This window comes from Apteryx mantelli, chromosome 9, assembly GCF_036417845.1.
Source record: "Apteryx mantelli isolate bAptMan1 chromosome 9, bAptMan1.hap1, whole genome shotgun sequence".
NCBI lineage: Eukaryota > Metazoa > Chordata > Aves > Apterygiformes > Apterygidae > Apteryx > Apteryx mantelli.
Genome location: NC_089986.1, coordinates 7,120,721 through 7,139,186, shown reverse-complemented (window position 1 = coordinate 7,139,186; position 18,466 = coordinate 7,120,721). Strand labels below are relative to the sequence as shown.

At 40.8% G+C, this 18,466-nt stretch overlaps 1 protein-coding gene across 1 annotated transcript in view; it reads right to left on the bottom strand.

Moving 5' to 3' along the window:
* Window positions 1–6,063: 6,063 nt before the first annotated feature.
* The window catches only part of FNDC3B (fibronectin type III domain containing 3B), a 225,358-nt gene continuing 212,955 nt past the window's right edge, over window positions 6,064–18,466 (bottom strand). The window contains exon 26 of the mRNA XM_067301623.1: window positions 6,064–9,532. Within this exon, the coding sequence (XP_067157724.1) occupies window positions 9,221–9,532 (312 nt within the window). The 3' untranslated portion in view covers window positions 6,064–9,220. The remainder of the gene's footprint in view (window positions 9,533–18,466) is intronic.

Sequence of the window (18,466 nt, the reverse complement as noted above, 5' to 3'; positions counted from 1 at the left end):
CGTTTAGTCCCCAGTCTCCTTCAGTCTTTTCTTGGTCATTTCCGGACTCGGATCCGTGCCCTGCAGGGACACGCGGTCGGATCCCAGCTTGGCCTGGAGCAGGGACTCCTCACCAGGGGTTCGTCCTCTCGAAGAGCCGTCTAACGCGAGCCCTGCCCCGTCTCTGATCTACTGCGCTCCTGTTCTGGCCACTGACACATCTGCTTGAAAGCCTCCAGGCTGCTTCCCTGGGTGCACCTGGGAATAAAATACTTGCTAAGGAAGGCTTTTTAGTGCTTTCCGTGCTGCATTTCCCTCGCTGGGAGGGGAATGAAGGTTTGGTGGTGTGATCTGTGCGAGTCCATAAGGTGCAGATGACTCTTGGAGATAAATTACCCCACGCTCAACTTCCCAGGCTTGCTCCGAGGGAGCAGGAGATCCTCAGTCAGCACTCGGCCCCGTTTTGAATGGCGTCGGGTCAAAAAAGCTTGTTACCCTTTCCTTTTTCTCATGTTCTGAGGGATTTTCACACGATTACAGCGCTGCACATCAGAAAGCGAAGGCTCGGTGATTTCCGAGCCTTCCTTCGCCTTGTCCTTGCCTGTACAACCTCCTTCACACAAGCTACCCGGCGCTGCAGACGAGTCCTCATTAGGGAGGGCAGGCAGGGAGCCCAGCACCACGAGCGCCTCCGGCAGCGAGCCCGCGGCACCCCGAGCTCCGCGGCACAGAGGTTCAGATAGCTTTAACACTCTGATATTGTGAAAGAGGGCAAACTCGCACGACAAATTCTCACCAAAAGTTAGGCCAATGGCCACGACGACACGCAGGCACGTCTTCTGTCCAGTCGATAGCATCTTGGTATTTCCATCAAGCAGTGTTCAATGCGATTGATTTTTATAAAATCTGCTGCGCTGTACCGGGAGCACCAGTGTGCAGGTGCAAAAGGTGCGATCTTCTAAGCTATTTTTTGTTAGCAAATGCTGTATTTTGGCGAGTTTTGCAGTGCGTGGTTGTTCAGAGGCAACCGCGTGCCCCACAGAAGCGAGAGATGCTCACGATGCTGGCGCGGGGCCGGGCTCCTCGGGGAAGGGGTGGCCGTGGGCGCTATCTGAGCATCTCTGGTCTAGCGCTGGTACAAAAGGGAGCAACGCAATTGCGGATTTGGAGTCTGACACCAGCTAGAGGAGTCCCGTTGCCGCAGGCTGCCGGGAGGCCGGGAGCAAACCTCCCTTTCGGCAGGAGCGGCCGAGCGAGCCGGAGGAAGGCGCGTGCGCCCTCGCTGCCCGGGCCAGGCTCGGTTAGAGAATACCCGGAGGTTTGTACCGTTACGGCACCTTTGATTTCAAAACACTGACGTCAGTTATGTTTTACTTTAAACAAGGAGGACGTGGGGATATCTGAGACAGAGCGGTGAGGTGCAATAGAAACTCCTAAACCACATACTGGCGTGAAGGTAAAGACAGCAGCAGCAGCAGCTCCAACACAGGGAGCCCGAGCACTCGCAATTTGAAACCGAGAACCAGGCCTAACGCAGCCCGAAGTCCACACCGCAGCATCCACGGGCGTATTAAGCCCTGCTGAACCCGCAGACCCACTTTTTCCCAGCGGGAAAAGACCCACTTTTTCCCAGCTCAGCACGTACTTGTGCCCCATGGCGCAGCACCTCTGTTAAGCCATAAACTCACAACTCTGAATTCAGCAGCGTTATCCCGAGCGGCATTTGGCCATGGCCTTGGCGACATTAGAATATGTAATACTGGATAGTCATCCATGTCGAGAATACTGTGACCAGCTCACAAGCTTTTTGTGGAAAGGACAAGTATTTGAGCTATGAATTAATAATAAATACACTATTTGCTCTGGATTAGGGTGAATTTCTCAGCTCTATTCACATATTAATCCTCACAAGGCTTTTAAGCCTCCGTATTGTTTGCCCTGCTTTACTTGCGGAAAATAACATCTTTCATCCAACAGAAAGTGAGGGAGATGGGCTAATAAGATTACCAAGAAATGACATCCACTGAGGACACTGACCCGAGGAGCTATTCATTAACAAAATGCTAGTAGACCTAAAAATAATTTTGTTTCCATGCAGTACCATTCATGCTAGCAATTAGTACAAAAAATGTAACTATTCAAACTAATAACAGTACATTCACCTAAATAACGGCAGAAAGCAGGCTAGCCCCTTGTGCTTGAAAGCATCTTGTGAAACCACAGATTCCTTTTATTATTTTACTCAGCCAAGAACCTGCATATTGAGAGAGAGCAATTGTCAAGAGCAGAAACATATGCAATCATTTAAAACTTATTAAATGTAATACTGATAAAATGGCCTTTTCAAAGGAATGCTTTCTGCTCATCCATAAAAATATTGAAACAAAATGTCCCTACCCTCCTTTCAACTTAATTGTGGTTCTCAGCTCTGAGGAGAATAAGAGATGACATTTATATCTTCATTCCGAGACAGGTGAATAGTAAGAGCATAGAACACAATTTATGCAATTCCTCAATAAATCATAATACATCATGAATTCTGCAACAATTCAAAAACTTCTAGAAAAGATTTGTACAGGAAATACAATTTCCTCAACATTTCCACAATAATTTCTGTATAGCTTTTCTCTAATACCTTTGGGTGCAGACAGGTCTAGCAAAACCACCAGGTTCACGTAGCTGTCACGGATGCTGGGGGGAATCACTGCATTTCCCAAACCCATAAATTCCCCAAGCTTCACTCAGATCTCAAATGCCTTTGCACTTTTAAACTTCAGCACAGGGTCCTGAGCACCCTTCCCCTCAGCCCCGTTTCCCTGCCCCACGCAGGGGGAGGAGGAACTGCTCTTTCCTCGGGGATATCAAGCACAGCGCTTCTGCGTTATCCAGTTGATAGTGATGATGAAATGCTGAGCTTCCACCATCCCTACAGGACTCTGCGCAGAAAGTGTCACCTTCCCTCTGTTCAGAGAAGAAAAGCAGCATTTCCCAGGAAACTCTTCTTGGGTTCCAAATCCATAAGCGATGAGAGACATCAAACAATGAGAAAAACAGGACCTACTAAAGCCCTGACCCCCATGCAATGAGCAGCTTAGGTGATGTTGCTCCACTCAGGATTCCTGGGAGGTCTCTTAGGAGTTCCCAAAGCATTTCATTTTCAGGGGTATTTTCAAATGTATCTACTAAGTTTCAAGAGAAGAGAGGCCAAAGAGCCTCAGTCCCCTGATACGGGGGCTGGAAGTAAGATCTACCTCTCTACAAGCAAGTGCTTTCTCACTGGAAAAGAGCTACTTATAGGAAGCCAAAATTCAATCACTGAGTGAGTCTAGCAGGAAAAGCTCCACAGGAGGTGAACAAGCTGCTGTGGTGGACTGACACCACCTCCCGATCCCGTTTGCCTTCTCATTCGCCCAGGCGCTGTACGGCTCAGACCGCTCCTGTCCTGCCGCGCCGTGTTTTGATGCAGCGGTTTCTCATGCAGACAACCCCCTCCCTGAACAGGGCTCAACTCTCTGCCACTGAACTCGCAAGCGGGCTCCAAACTTGCAATAGTGACTGAAGCAAAAAGCAAAACAAATTTTGCCCATTTCATTTTCGAACAGGCTCTTTGACTGCAGAGACGAGAGGGAATTGCTGCTGCTATAGAAACGGCAGTCACTTGTCCTGGTGACCACGCTCTGCTGCCAGCAGACCTGGAGGTTGCTCAGTTGCAAGACGCGACACGGCCTGCTGTCCACCTCCAGCAACACACAACAAGCCTAGGGGTCGTTCATAAGGCCAGAACAGTATCTCAAAGTCTGAGCCCCAGCTCTGCTTCAAAACTTTTACAAGCTCTCCTCCAAAACCCAAAGAGCACGCAAGAAAAGTCATTTCATACGATATTGTCCAAGCATGGTTGCAACTTGGTTCGTATTTCTTGATAAAGTCCATGTAAAACTCACTGCCACTTAACCCACCTCTATAGTCTGGGCCTGTGAAGAGGACCCAGGACATCTGCACCAAACTCATAGCCTGTAACATGGCTTGTACCGAGCTCAGGGATTCCTCAAACACACAACTCCTGCTTCACCATCGCGGGCTCGCCAGGCAGGAGCTTTAACTGTTCTCTATCACCTCTGCAGTCACGTAGGATAATATTGCAAACCAAGGAGTATTAAAAAAAATTAGAGATCTCTTCAGATAACAAAGCAGTGATTACTGTTCTACAGGCATCTTCAAAAGATAGTTAGAGGCTGTTTTGGCAAGCACCGTTTAAAGTGAAAAAAAGCCAAGCAAACAAACGAGAAAGATTACATTTCCTTCGGAAAAAGACAACTTGCATTGTAAACTGCAGTAATTAAAAAAGTGTATTTATGCAGTGATTTGAGGAAGAAAAGCTTAGCAAAAAGACAAACATTGTGTTTGCCAAACACGTACATCAAGATACAAAATATTAGATGAATTCTTTATGATAAGCAACTGACTTCATTGTACATAATTAAGTGCAAAGTTTCATATTTCAAGCGTTTAACTACAAACAGAGAACAAATCCAGGTATATTTTTAACACTACATTTTCACACAAGCTAGTTAAAAAGGGATTAAAATACTTCCGAAACTTGACTTAAAAATTATTTCTACTAACCACTGACGATTGCAAATCAGCACCGCTAAAGGAAAGCAAACTGCCGGTGGGCTCCAGACCTCACTGCCACAATTAACGCTGCCCACGGTCTAGCTGGGCTCCAGAGAGAGGACTGACATTTCACACGGACAAGGACGTGGAGGGCTGGCCGTGTTACAGCCACGAGCACCCTGTGCTACTATCGCTGTTTCACACAAGGAAAATTTTCCTCCCAGGCAAGCTATTCCCCAGCTGGTTCCTGCAGTCCTTCCTGTGATTGCATAGATTAAGCCTCTACTTTCAAATGCGGATTTTAAAAATAAACACTGATGACAAGAATGCCACAAGCATGACAAGTCTGATCTAAGTCAAAGACCCAGAAGAGCCAAAATTACCATCAGGATTAATCCCCCCATCATCTTGCTCATCAGTCCATCGGTTTCATCAGCAACACTTAATGGTTTTTAGCGAACAGAAGGCAGCTAGGAACACAATAAAACTGTTACAATTTCTTAATTGCCAAATTAGAGCTTAGGCCTCTGCTGTGAGTATACTTTGCCCAAATTCCTATTTGCTGTCTATGAAAACCAGCTCATATCAGGAGGATTCCTGGCCTTCAGGTGAAGGATTTTTAGATGAACATGGTAGTAGCCTTCAGTTGCACGGTACAGGCTACAGCCCCATTCGGAGAATGAGCAAACCTTAGCTTTCCAGTGTGTAGACTAGAAAGCGGCAGTGTATTTAATTCAGTCTAACAAAAGATTAAGCCATAAATCTCTGGAATGCAAAAGGCATCTTGGTTGCTCAGTCATGCAGAGATCATAAGCTGTTTAACTTCCCTAGAAATTTTCTACCAAGGCTTCTAAACCATTTCTGTGAAGAGCTACACAGAAAAAAAGTCTCTTGTCAAACAGGCTCCTTGTCACTGCACAGCAATTCACGCTTGCCCTGAACTATATATTTTTTATTATTATTTTTTAAGGAGATCCACAAACTGACCGAGGTTGGAAACCTACAGGTCGAAGCTGTGGTTGCGCAAGGTCAGCAAAGAGGACAGCGCTGCAGGCTGCTGCAACGCTACAGCGACTGCCCCGAACAAGGGCAGAGCTAGCAAATCGGCCAAGATGCTCATCCCTATCTCGGTGAAACTACGTAACTCAAAGCTGAAAGTCGATGATTCGTGGACTGCAGCTTGGCTGCAGCAGCATAACGGGCACCGCGAGCCAGGCACCCACCTTCCCCTGCGCTCCACTGGCACCACGGCTCTGCCACGGCCCTTTGGGGGCCCGCAGCGCTGAACTGCGACTGCAAATGTTCCACAAACGCAGCAAATCTCCCAAATTCCAAATCAGCAACGTCCCGCGTCAAATGTGGGGCCACTGCTCCTGCTTTAGGTTGCCGTAACGCTCCTGATGGACTAGAAGGGGGCCACTGCACACAGACTGAAAGGCCTGTTTTAAGAAAACTTCTGGTAATATCAGAAAGAATTAAAACATTTATTGGGCATAAATATATTACATATACACTACAGATACAGTTAAGTCTTACATACATAGTGTAGTATTTGCAAAATCTATACATTAAAATTGATATGGCAGTTTTAATACAATGCATATGAAATAGTCTAAAATTTACAATACAAGAAAAAACTTATGATTATTTTTCTCTTAAAGTTGAAAAGCTTGGAATGTATGTTCCCATAGTGAGGTAAAAACATTTTATTTTTTCAATTTAAAGAACTGTGCAAGGATAAGGTTCATACACATTCAGTTAGGGCACTTTTCAATTGTGACACTGAAATACTGAACTACTGTAGCCAACAAACAGAATTAGAAAACAACGTATTGAGTTCATAAAGAAAAAGGCAGAATAATATAAAAACATCTCTCTCCTTCCTTAAAGTTTTAAATATTTAGTGTTTCACTCTACTTTATTTTGTTCATAATTTCTTTGAGAGCAGAAAGTTCTCAGATTTGATTCAATGCCTGATACTACTCGATCAAAAGACAACGATACATGGAGGAAGACAAGCCGTCGCTAAATGGTAGTATTCAGTGGTAATGGAAATCGAAACAGGAATGATCTGTGATGCTTTATTCTTTTTTTTGTTAATAAATGAATTACAATCAAATCGCTATGGCAGAATATACAAACTAAAATAACGTCAAATTAACTTATTTAGGGCCTGTCCCAACTCCTCCGGAATACTTTCACTGTTAACCTCAGAGCTGGACTCGGCTTTTTCATTAGCATGATAAGGGACGCCAAACAAATTAGCAGTGACAGAAATGCTTAAAGTGTAACTAACAAATTGCTTTTCTTACACTTCTGCTTGCTGCTTGTAGTATCATTTTTTTAATTTCAAACATTCAGAAGTGACCAAATTATCTAAAGCACTTTTTTTTTTATTAAAACTTTTTTTTAAAAAAGTGTCAAGCTCGGATTTCATAGCAGCACTGCTGAAAAAATATTCAAAAAATAAAAAAGGGAATTCTTCAAATTTCTGGGTTTCCAAACTAGCTGTCTTCTCATTGTTTTAAAAAATACACTCTTTTCCCCTCCACTGAAAACAGCTGTATATGCTTTGCTCACAAAATACAGATGCAAGGTCACAAAGTTTCATATCACAAATAAATTTAAATAAGATGTAAATAAATTTGACAAGCCATGACTTTGGCAAAAAAAACAAAAAAATATATATTTAGCTCAATGCCATTAGTTTGCAAGGCTAAATTAAACTAATTATAGTCAATAACAAAATACAGAACATTTCTAATATTTGCTACATCTAGAGAGGCACACAGAATAATTCATTGATCTTAGCACTTTTTTTCCAGAGATGATTATGTTTTTGGATACATGTAAACGTTTGAATCACTGATAATGTTTTTTTGGCATTTAATGTACTAGATGCTCCCATCTTCAAAAACACAAGAAAATGTAAGAAGATTAATAATACTAGGAATGCTGCCAGGTAAAAAGTTGACCTAAAGTACAACAATATAAAACAGACAAAATATAACATGCTACAGGGAGGGCAGGGAAGGGGATTAGTACATAAGTACACTTTTTATTTTTTATTTTTTTACAATAAATAAAAGATTGCACTGTAATTGGTATTTAAAGTACTGTATGCAGTATATAGTATAAATAAACCTAAAACAAAAATAATGTTGTTTTTCCCCATTACTTTGGTTAAGGGAATATTATGCTAGTACAGGACACTGAATCTTAGACAATGGAGACAGAGCACAAAAGAGCTAGGACAAAAGCAAAACCAAGTAGCAAAAATATACAAAAACAGTAGGCAGGGAAATACACTGTGTCTGTTGCACCCTTTTGGAATCTATTTGCACCTCCAGCTCATTAATGTCCCTGAGGTACTTGCACAATGTTGACTTAATATAAATAATCCAATGACTCAAGAGTTAAAAATCTAGTATCTCGATGGATTAAACTGTGTGTCTGGGAAGGGGCAGGCAGGAGGCGGGCGGGAACGCTGCCGTAAGAGCAAGGGCTACACGTCTGTAGGGCTCTCGGCTGGGTTTTGCAATGTACCGAGTATTTTACTTAGCCCTGTGGCAAGAATGACATAGCCACCCGTTTAAGGTACTTAGAACAAACAGCTCTCCTTTCCAACACCTCCAGGAAAGTTGTATAAAATGGAGACCCCTCCAAAAAAAATGATCAACTGACAGTGAAGTTTGCTTACGTTGAGTGTAAATCTTACCTAATTCAGTAGAGGCAGTAGGCTGTCACCAGCTCTAATCATATAAATCAGGCTGAACATAATAGAATAATATCTAGTAGTAGATTAAGAATAGTTATATACAGTGACAAACAAACAAGTTAAAGCAGCTTTTAAATAGCTGAACATGGGAATAACTAACTATTGCACAATGCCCTCTTACTTAAAATTACTGCTAGGAATCAAAATGGTAAAAAAAGAATCTATAATGCTTCATAATTTATATGCAGTTTGGTTATTTGATTTCTTATACAGGCAGTTCATAGTGTTGTAACTGTAAAAGTGACAGATAATTAAAAAGGTTTTTAGACTGCAGGATATTTTTTCGATTTAAACGCGCTAAACAGTTAAAATAACAGTGTACATTTTATCTTGAAAAAATGGGGCAAAAGTATTGTAGTGAATAAATCATAGGCAACATTGATAATACTGTTCAATGAAAACCTGGTACTGTTGACTAACACTGTACTCTAGTCTTACCACTATACACACTTGTGACTAATGTTTAAGAGAAAAAGAAGAGAAAAAAAGTGACTGATGATTAAAATTTCCTAAATAGTAACATAAGAGACTGTAAAGACTTCAGTGAAAAAACAAAACAATGAGAAGGCAAATTGGTGACAATTTTCAAACTGTGAAGGAAAAAAAAAATCTTGCTTTTGGTATCTGGTTTGCTTATTTCTCCAGTTTGACCACTTCCTAGTTCTGAATTTCAAAAAGGTGCATCAAAACACTGATTTATCTTTCTTCAAGCTAGAACTGTAAAAACAAGAGAAGTATATAAAATGTATGGTAGAACAAAAGGCTTTCAAAAAGGAATATCTGAATAAATGTGTGGATTATAATGCGTAGCATTAGTTAAATTTATATCTCAAACTTCCATTGAATTCTCTACTTCATAAAGAAGTATTGTAATATACAGGCAAATATAATTGACAAACTTGCAAAGCCAAGCACAATGAGGGCTGCAAACTGTTCATCAGTAGGAATCATGCTCTTGATCTTAGGGTCATCTAGGCTTCCCACTTCTCCTGCGAGCATGATCTCGCTTCGCTGGAGCATGAAGGCAACGGAGGGGCTGAAAGGGCCGCTAAGCTCCTGTGAGGTATCCAAGCACCGGCGACACACGCACACACGAAATCGATAGTCTGTGTTGACTTGAAGGCCTGAGATTTGGAACGTCGTCTCATCTCCCTTGTACACCTTCAAAACAAAAGAGCAAACGAAGTGAAATACAAAAAGCGGTACCAAGCAATCCCCTCCTTTTCTCCGTAACGTGTCAGAACAATTCGAACAAGTCTTAGGTGAAATATTCTTGAGTGCAAAATGAGTGTAAATACTCCTTTCTGAACAGAGGTACGAGAAACCTAGACGTGAAAGGATTCTGCATTTCACATACAGCCACAAGTTGTAATAAATTTAGAAGCAGAGCAATTTTGCAAGGATTTGGGACAAAACTTTAAGTTAGGTCAAATCTGTGTCTTGTGAGGAAACATTTCTGCAGCCCTCAAGGGAAGGAGCTTGCTATGTCAACGAAGGTTTCAGAAAAATACCACCATAGAGAGGGTTGTATGAGAGAAGTCCAACTGTGACAGTTCTCAATCTCAAGTGTTCTACAGACTGAATACACACAAAGACAGACAAAACTTCAGACAATAAATCAAACACAAGATATAAAAGAAAAAAAGTTTTGTGGCTGTGATAAATATTTCTGTACTGGACTGTTAAAATGTGACTGTATGCCTCAAACAGGTCAAAGACATAAGCACCATATTTGGCCCCAAAATGGCAAAAACCTGAAGACTAAGGTTATTGGAAGGCATTTACTGCATAATCTTAAAATTGGCTACAAATCTTAATGTACTTTCTTCGGATTTCTCTCAAGAGTCAGCAGTTATGTCAGAAATTACACTTTTAGAATTGTGGAAATGACAAAATATTAATTGAAGTATAGAAAGCTCCTCTTGGTTCTTTAACACTCTAAATCACGTACCTACGCTAATAAAATGTAGGTAATGTATGACTCAAGAGAGCATGAGTCACAATATGAGAAAGAAAAGATAACTGAGTATCTAAGAGACAGTTTTGTGATTAAATGGAAAAAGACCATTGGAACCATTTATGAACTCTGAAAACAACCAGTCAACAATTTATATAACAGAGAGTTGTTGAAACTGGTATTTTATGAAATGAAAAACAATGTGTCACAAAGTGCTTGTATCTCCTGGAAAAAAAAAGTCTGAAAAGTTCACTTCAAATTTTTCTTTCTTTGCTCATTTAAACTGTTCCCCCTCCTCCTCGCCGCGGGACCGGGAGGTGGTGATAGCAGCCCTGCTCTCGCGAAGGTCAGAATTCTAACTTGGAAAAGGGCAACAAGAGGGAAATTACAACTGAGCTCATAGGGGATTTCATGTGTCTTGCTCTAGAATAAGAAATAGAGCATGAAAAAAATCAAAATAAAAGACATGCTCAGCTAAACACCACTTAAAGAATCCAACTGTCTTGCCCATGCTGACCCCTGAGACTTACTCCTCAGTTAGGAAGCCAGTTTCTGATTGCTTGAGAAGATCTGGGACAAAAGACTAAGGTTTTTCTTTCATTCTTTTTTTCCATCCTCCTTTTAAACTTATCTAGGTCTTTCACCATTTTTCCAAATAAAGTTCGAGTGATGTTTATTTTAAGTTTCCAGACCAGCTAGAACTCAGCTAACTCGACTTACGTTTCTTGGCTCCAGGATATAAATCCGGAAGAAACATATAAACAAAATTATTTTACCTTCAGTAAGTATGCTCACCATTCACAGGAATCTCACTCAAACTCAAGCTACAGAGGAATACATCATACTCCTACCATAAGTATCTGTATTTAACCATAGCTATGCCCTGTTGTCTGTCTTGTAATCTTTGCTTGTCCGTCCAAAGCTAATGAGAACTGAGAACTAGGGTCAAAGTAATAGATCACAGGAAACAGAAAACTAGGAGTGCTGTAGCTGTCCATAGCAGTAATGTGAAGGTTGAAATATTTATTTGTGAAGTGTACCTCAGTCCTTCCTCCAGTACCAAGAAAGTCACTGCCACCGTATTTTCAGATGGCAATTCAATTTCTGGTGCCCACCTGTTGTGGGTAACTGTCCTCCTCTTACTCTGTCATCTAAGATACATCTTTTAGGCAGTTAATACTTCAGTATACTCACAAACACAAACTGTCATGCAATGAAAATGCACAAATTTGGAGTGTAAATGTAGTTTCAATGAGTAATTAAAAAGGCCCATGTTTCCACCACACCAGACTCTCAGGATTCCTCTACTTTGAGGACTCATCCAACTTCCATTTCTTTTGACTCTGAGACATCATAACTCCAAGAATTTATCTTTACAACACAGCCTTAGGCAAGGTATGCTTTGTGGTGGCTGTCGTAATTATTCATTTCATTTTCAAAATGTATCAAAGGTACTCTAGATGCCTTTGCCATAAACAAAATCCTTTGCAGCCAAGATCACTACTTCTAAAACAAATCAAAAATTCAATAAAATCCTATATAATGAAATTTAAGAATCAATTTACAATCTAAGCTTCATAAATTACATTTACCCAATACTAAGCATGGGATATATACAAGCTGTCTTTGTATTAAATAACCCATCTGGTTAATTGGCTTTGTTACTTCTTCTGTCGGGGTGGTGAATACCAGTGTAACTGGAGGCTAAGTTCTGCTAAATCAAAGACTTGAATCTTCATTACAGTCTAATAAACATAGATGACTGGGTTCACTTAAGCCAGCCAGTCAATAGTGCTTCAAAAAAGGCCAGACAGTCCAGTGAGAGAAGAGTGTATCTTTAAAGAAAGTTTGAAAAATAGTCCAAAGTCCATCTCATGCTCAAGAATGATAACGACAAAACATTTCTTGTACTAGAGCTAGGAAGGTGCTGTAAAATGCCCTGGTCTCAATGGTTGGATGAATATTTAGCACTAATGGAGCTGGGTCCTGTCTCAACGACAGACAAGCAATCGTCATGCTCAGGTATCATTCCCCTTTGGACAGCAGCTGCTGCATCACCTGCGCCGGCTGCAGTGAGGACCCCGGAGCACCTCTTCTGCAGCGGGAAATGCGCTGAGCCGAGCTGAATTTTGCCGACACTCGTGTCTCCAGGACCACAAGGAGCCAGCACAGGCTGCCATTAGTACAAAGACAGATGCTTGCTTGTGAATGTAGTTATGCTCTGTGAACGGGCTTCACGTACAAAACGCAGAAAAAATAATTTAATTTGACAATTATCTCAGAGGTCTCTGCATTTCCTAAACAAATGTTAAACCAAATATCATTTTATAAAGCAGATTTTTTCAGATGTAGCACATTATGCTTCAGTGGCAAATACAAACACTAAAATACTAATACGACTCTCAGATCCTAGAAACAGCTCTTTTGTTTTAGGCACCTGAGAATATAATAAAAACATGATGAGCTTTTTTGCTGGTTCCCTCAGTGAAAATAATGATCACCAGTCATACACTGCTGCTGAAGCCTCTTATGGCATTTGATACTATTGATCAAATTTGACAGCTCAGAAAATGCCTGTAGGCAAGTGTTTCTCAATTTCACAGATGCCATTAAAGAATTCCAAAAAACCCTCAATCTTTTCGAAATAACAAAAATGACAGCTACAATTGCTCTATAAGCAACACACTGGAAAGCGGAAGATAACCTTACCTGGTTGTTGCACTCCATTGCAATGACCAGTGTATTTAATAATTAATAAAAGCCTATTTTGTATGGTGATAAGAAGATCAAGAATCAGAGGTGGGCTTCAATCTATTTAGAAAACACGCCCACTGGAAAGGTTTTATTTCTTCTAAGTCATCTGACAGATTTCTCTTTAAGAAACTGGCTGGGATTATTATTTTATCCAGACTCAATCAGCTTCACTCACTCCACTGCTGAGATGGTCATAAACCCTTAAGAGTTCTGTGGACAGCCTTGTCTCCTAAACAAAGCAAATAAGAGTCGCTCAGATAACCTTCCAGGAGGTGGGCTGCACTTAACGACTCTAATAAAAAGCAATTATTTGTTCTGTCTCCTTACACAACACTGGCATCAGGAGGCAGAGAAAATACTCAGAGCACCTTGCACTAATAATACAATGTCAACGCACAGTGTACAATTATATCGTATCCTGACATGCCCCTAACACAAGTGCCTTTGACTTGAAGAAAAAATGATTTTTTTTTGTTGTTGAGTTGAACTTTACACAAAATTAACATAGCACTGAATGCGTTTCAGAGATGCGTGTACAGAATCTGAAAGAAACAAACAACAATAATAAAAATTAGAGCTTGGTAACATAAGTGGGTTCTCCGACACATGCACCTCAGTGCAGGAGGCCCCCTCCATCTCCAGCAGGCCTTGGGCTGTATCCTCCGGAGACTTTAACGCCTCTGATGGATCTACCCATGCATTTTCTTCTTTCAGATGCATACTGGGACAGTTGTCTCCCAGAACAGTTGTGGTAGAAGCTGATCAAACACCATCCCTTCCACAGTTCCCAGAAATTTTAAAGGTAAAACATTCTGCCTTAATGACAAACAATTTAAGGGTTGAGAGGCTCTAATTTATCCATCTCACTTCCTATAAACAGCTCTTATTAAGAGCTAGCTCCTCAGCGACTAGATCCTCAGACCTGTTGAAGTAGAAAACTAAAATTCTGGCTTCTGAATTTTAAAAATATTATCCCAAGTTTCAAGTGCTGCTAGCACTGCAGAATCCAGACAGTTCTGCAGACTCAGAATCAAAACTATGTAAAGCTAGGAATGATTTTAACAAAACTGAAAGCTAAGTTCTAACTGAATAAGTTTTGTTAGATGAAACTGCAAGAAATAGGAAAAAAAAAAAAACACCAAATCTGGGCCACTGGCTCCCAGAATTTGCAGTGACTTACTTCCTGATTTGTCAACAAAAGACAATTCAATATGTGATTTCCTAAAAAGAATTGTCATGTCACATGCCATTGCTCTTTGAAGCATACAAATATGTCAAGTCCACAAAAATACAAAAAGGAACAGGTCATTCAAGAAACAGAAAAAGGAATATTTCACTTTTCTAACATGGCTTTTAGGTAGCTAAACTGTTATCGGTTTCATTTCAGTAAACCAAATTCTTTGGACACAATTCTTAGCAGAGAAATATTTGCATGTGCTCTCCCAGAAGAGGGCAGGAACAGCTACAGCCCCAGTCTGAGGGCTGTTGACTACCTTGACGTCACCTTTGCTATGTCAAGTGATGGAAGATGGTGGCTTATGCAATGCAGAGAGCTTCATCTACGGGGCTACAGCTGGAGAGAGGCAGCTCAGGTGCTGATGATGTAGAAACTACAGCCATACACAAAAACATGTCGATGGCTAAAGCAGCAGCAGGGGAAAGAGAAGCTAAAGCAACATAGCTTATTTTATAAGTTAAAAAGGATGGCTATTTTATATGATTTGAATGTCTGTCTTCAATGTAAGAGAGGAAGAAATACAGTAAGGTGGGCTGCTCTTAGAAATGTCTCTGGAGAGAGCTTCCTCCAAGACGTACATACACAGCAATAGCTTATAGTCAGCACCTACACTGGGTACAAGTCTTAAAGATCTCAAACCTGAGAGAGTTAGCAAATGCCAATGTGACATAGTTTTCTCCTACTGATGTTTTGCTTCATAATGAATTTGCTGTATTTATTCATTTTAGACACAAAACATACTAGACAGGAGTTGTGAAGTCCTACTTATGCAGAAGAAGCAGTGTGGTTATTTCCAGACTAAAGAACTACTCCCCATGAATAAGAGAAGTGAAAAACAGCCACTTATTTCAGTTTGTACCCTACTCTGCCAGAATACAGTGTAAACGGTGAAGCAGACTGCTTTATGCTTAGTCAGCACAAAGTGCCCAGGTGGATTAGCTCTTTGAAACTGGATTACGCTCTGTGACATAAAAATTTTCCAGATACAGGAATCGAGTGTCACACTGTGCCACTCGGGTGACGTGCGGCATGAGCAAGTTCAAGGAGGCTGCGTGCTTGATACTGCTCCACTCTGTGTGCACAACTGGCTCCCTGAACAGCCACGTAATTTAGCTGCATTTTGAAAAGTCACACATAAACCATCATTAAAAAGTTCTAACTCAGTTTTCATGATGACAGGATTTTTCTTTTCCAAGCATTTATTTGAATGAAAAGATTCAAATCTATTGTGTAAAGCATACAACATTCTTATCAAAAAACCCCCACCAGCTTAAAATACCTAACACAGTATGAATGCCAATCCTGCATCATAAAAGGCACATTGACACCTTCACAATATGCTTGCCAGAATAGCACTATCTTTGTAAAATTTCTTCGGAGAGAAACATAGACATATATCAAACATTCTCCCATCTAGTGTACAAAAAAGAGATTCACATGCCTCATCATCTTGATTTCTACTTTCCACAGACGTTATTGCTTTACAATCTAATTGGCTTGTTCTACTCCAGAAGGGGATACCTCTGCTTGAACTTATATTCATAAGCTTTTATTCCTCTTAAATACTGAAAGCAAGAATTAGAGCTTTAAGTTAAAATGAAGAAATTTGTTCTGGTCAACTCTTAGCTATATTCAGCTGAGGTAAACCACTTGGCAGCAGGCAGGGAGATGTGGTTCAATGGATTTATAGCAGGTTTTCCTAGTTAAGCTTCTTAAGACCTTGCCATGAAATAGTTGCCTTTAAACTGCTGCAAATAGAGTGATTTGGCTATGGACAGGATTACTGACTTGTCACAGAGAAACAGCTTTACATGTGCATTAGTTGAAAAGTTTCCATTTTAAGATCATTTTAAAAGTGGATTTTTGTTCTGTATGTGTATATGCCCAGTGACCTTGACTAGCACCTAGATAACGACATTCCCTAATAACATATTTTATCTAAGTGAAAACTAAGCAGAAGGCAAAACATGAACATGGTCCCTACTGGAATGCATCCTACTGGCTGCGACAGCAGCTCTGTTAAGACAAGCAGCCACCCCGCAGCAAGGTTTCCTCCTTCCTTCCACTACCGAGTCTGGCGTCCCCATTTAGGGATTTCTCACCTGAGGACAGGTCTCAGTAGATGCAGGCTCGACAGGCTACGTCGCTCCAGCACCAGTCTTCCTAGCTCTCAGAGCAAAGTCACACTGGGAGCGCAGCTGGAATTGTGCTGTCCTTGGACAGTTGTTAACTGATGGCTACCACGAGAGAGAGGAGAGCATAGCTCAGACTCCTCTCATCGCGGCTTGGGCTGCTGCAAAGCAAGTCCCAGAGCAGGAGAATCACAGTTGCCTTCAAGAGGCTGCGTGAAGGTGAAAGAGTCTGAGGATGAGCAACCCTGTGAAATGAATGAAGTCCTGCACAGCCTGTAAATAACTTGACATAGCTATAATGATAGATCGGTAACAAGCAGAAACAAAACAGGTGCTCTGTTGCATTTATTTTCATGTCATGGGGCTACAAAAACCCATTTCATGCAGCTACTTATCTCTTTCTTATCCAGCTATATTATCTATGGTTCTTGGAAAAGACACTGGCAACTGCTATAGAAACTCCACTCACTTAGGCACTGATCCTTCTGGTGGGTGTATTTAACAGTTCAAAAATCTATAATATTTCTCACTTGTGGAAACCTTCGAAACAGTTCATAAAACTTTTTGAATGTAATATGTCCCTCGAGACACATATGCAAAACATGTACATCACCTGCAGAGAACAGATTGTAAAAGTAAATTTAGGACTCGCACTTAAAATACAATTAACATACCACTAAAAATTACTTTTTCAGCTAAATAGTTGCAAGTGACCAAAGACACATTCTTATGCCACATTTGTCATGAATAAAAATTATTTAGATCAGTAAAACTGATTTCTGAGACACTAAATTGTGACATTCACCCTCTTTTCCATAGGTTATTATTAGCCAGTCCAACTACTGAATTTGAAGAGTCAGCTTTGAGAACCATTGCCAGGAGCTTTTCTGAGTGAGTCACTTGTGAAAACACAAGCTAAATACCTCTCAGCAGGGTTATGCTTATTTATAAGAAATGAAAACCTTTGATATAAAATCTTGAAGGTACCTTTTAACTTCCTTTATTGTTGTTCTTTTTCATACCACAGTTTCTTGATTACAAAGATTAAGTCATCACCTACCTTAAAGGAACCTTAAAGGAACACGAAGCCGTGCCCAATGCTCCAGAAGGATGGCCTTCTGGATTTTGAAATGCTGAAGCTACGTTTACTAAAGCTGCATATGAAGGCTATATGTTTAGGCTACCGCGTAAAGCAGGCAACAGCACAATGGGTCCACTTATCCACTTACCACTGACATTAACAGGAGAGCACAGTACGCATGGCTGTTCTATTAGCTACACTGGTGCCCAGAATGTTTCCTGACAAAAACATCCAGGTTTCTATCTTTAACACCAATTGAACTGCTCTGTACTTACATCTATGTTATTTTTGTAAATTCTTTAATTTGCAGTAACTCTCAAAAAAAGGACTTAAGAGGAGCAAAGGCATAGCTGCAAATAAAGTACCACCTTATTCACATTTTAAGAATTTCATTTCCTATTCCCTGTTTCATTTCCTATGCTCATTCTCTATTTTGGATTTGTCTGAAATCCAGATGATAATGAAAGAAAGAACAGGGAAAAAATAGGGCATAGATGAAGTGCATTGTAAGAAAGACAGTCAAAGGTGTGATATATGATATACAGGATTTAGTTATGAATGAGTTGCTCTGTTTCAGCTGCTCTGAGAAAACATCCACTTGTGACCTCCAATCAACATAGAAAATGAAAGAAGGATCAGTCATATCTCATTTATTTCATGGTTTCACAGTGCAAGAAAGCACACACCGTTTCTGTGGGGCAGCAGATGTGCAGTAAACTTGCCCTGGATAACATATCCTAGCACCTAAACCCTGAACAGGAATGGAATGGCTGAAGCAACGGCAAAGATGTATTTGACTGAAATCCTTGATAGAAGGTCTTGAGAGCCACCCTGGCAATACAGGAACTAGCTTAGGGAATTAGGAAGACAATCCATCCAGTTCATCATCTCATCTTCAAACAGCAGTCAGTACCAGCCAGTCCAGAGGAAAACA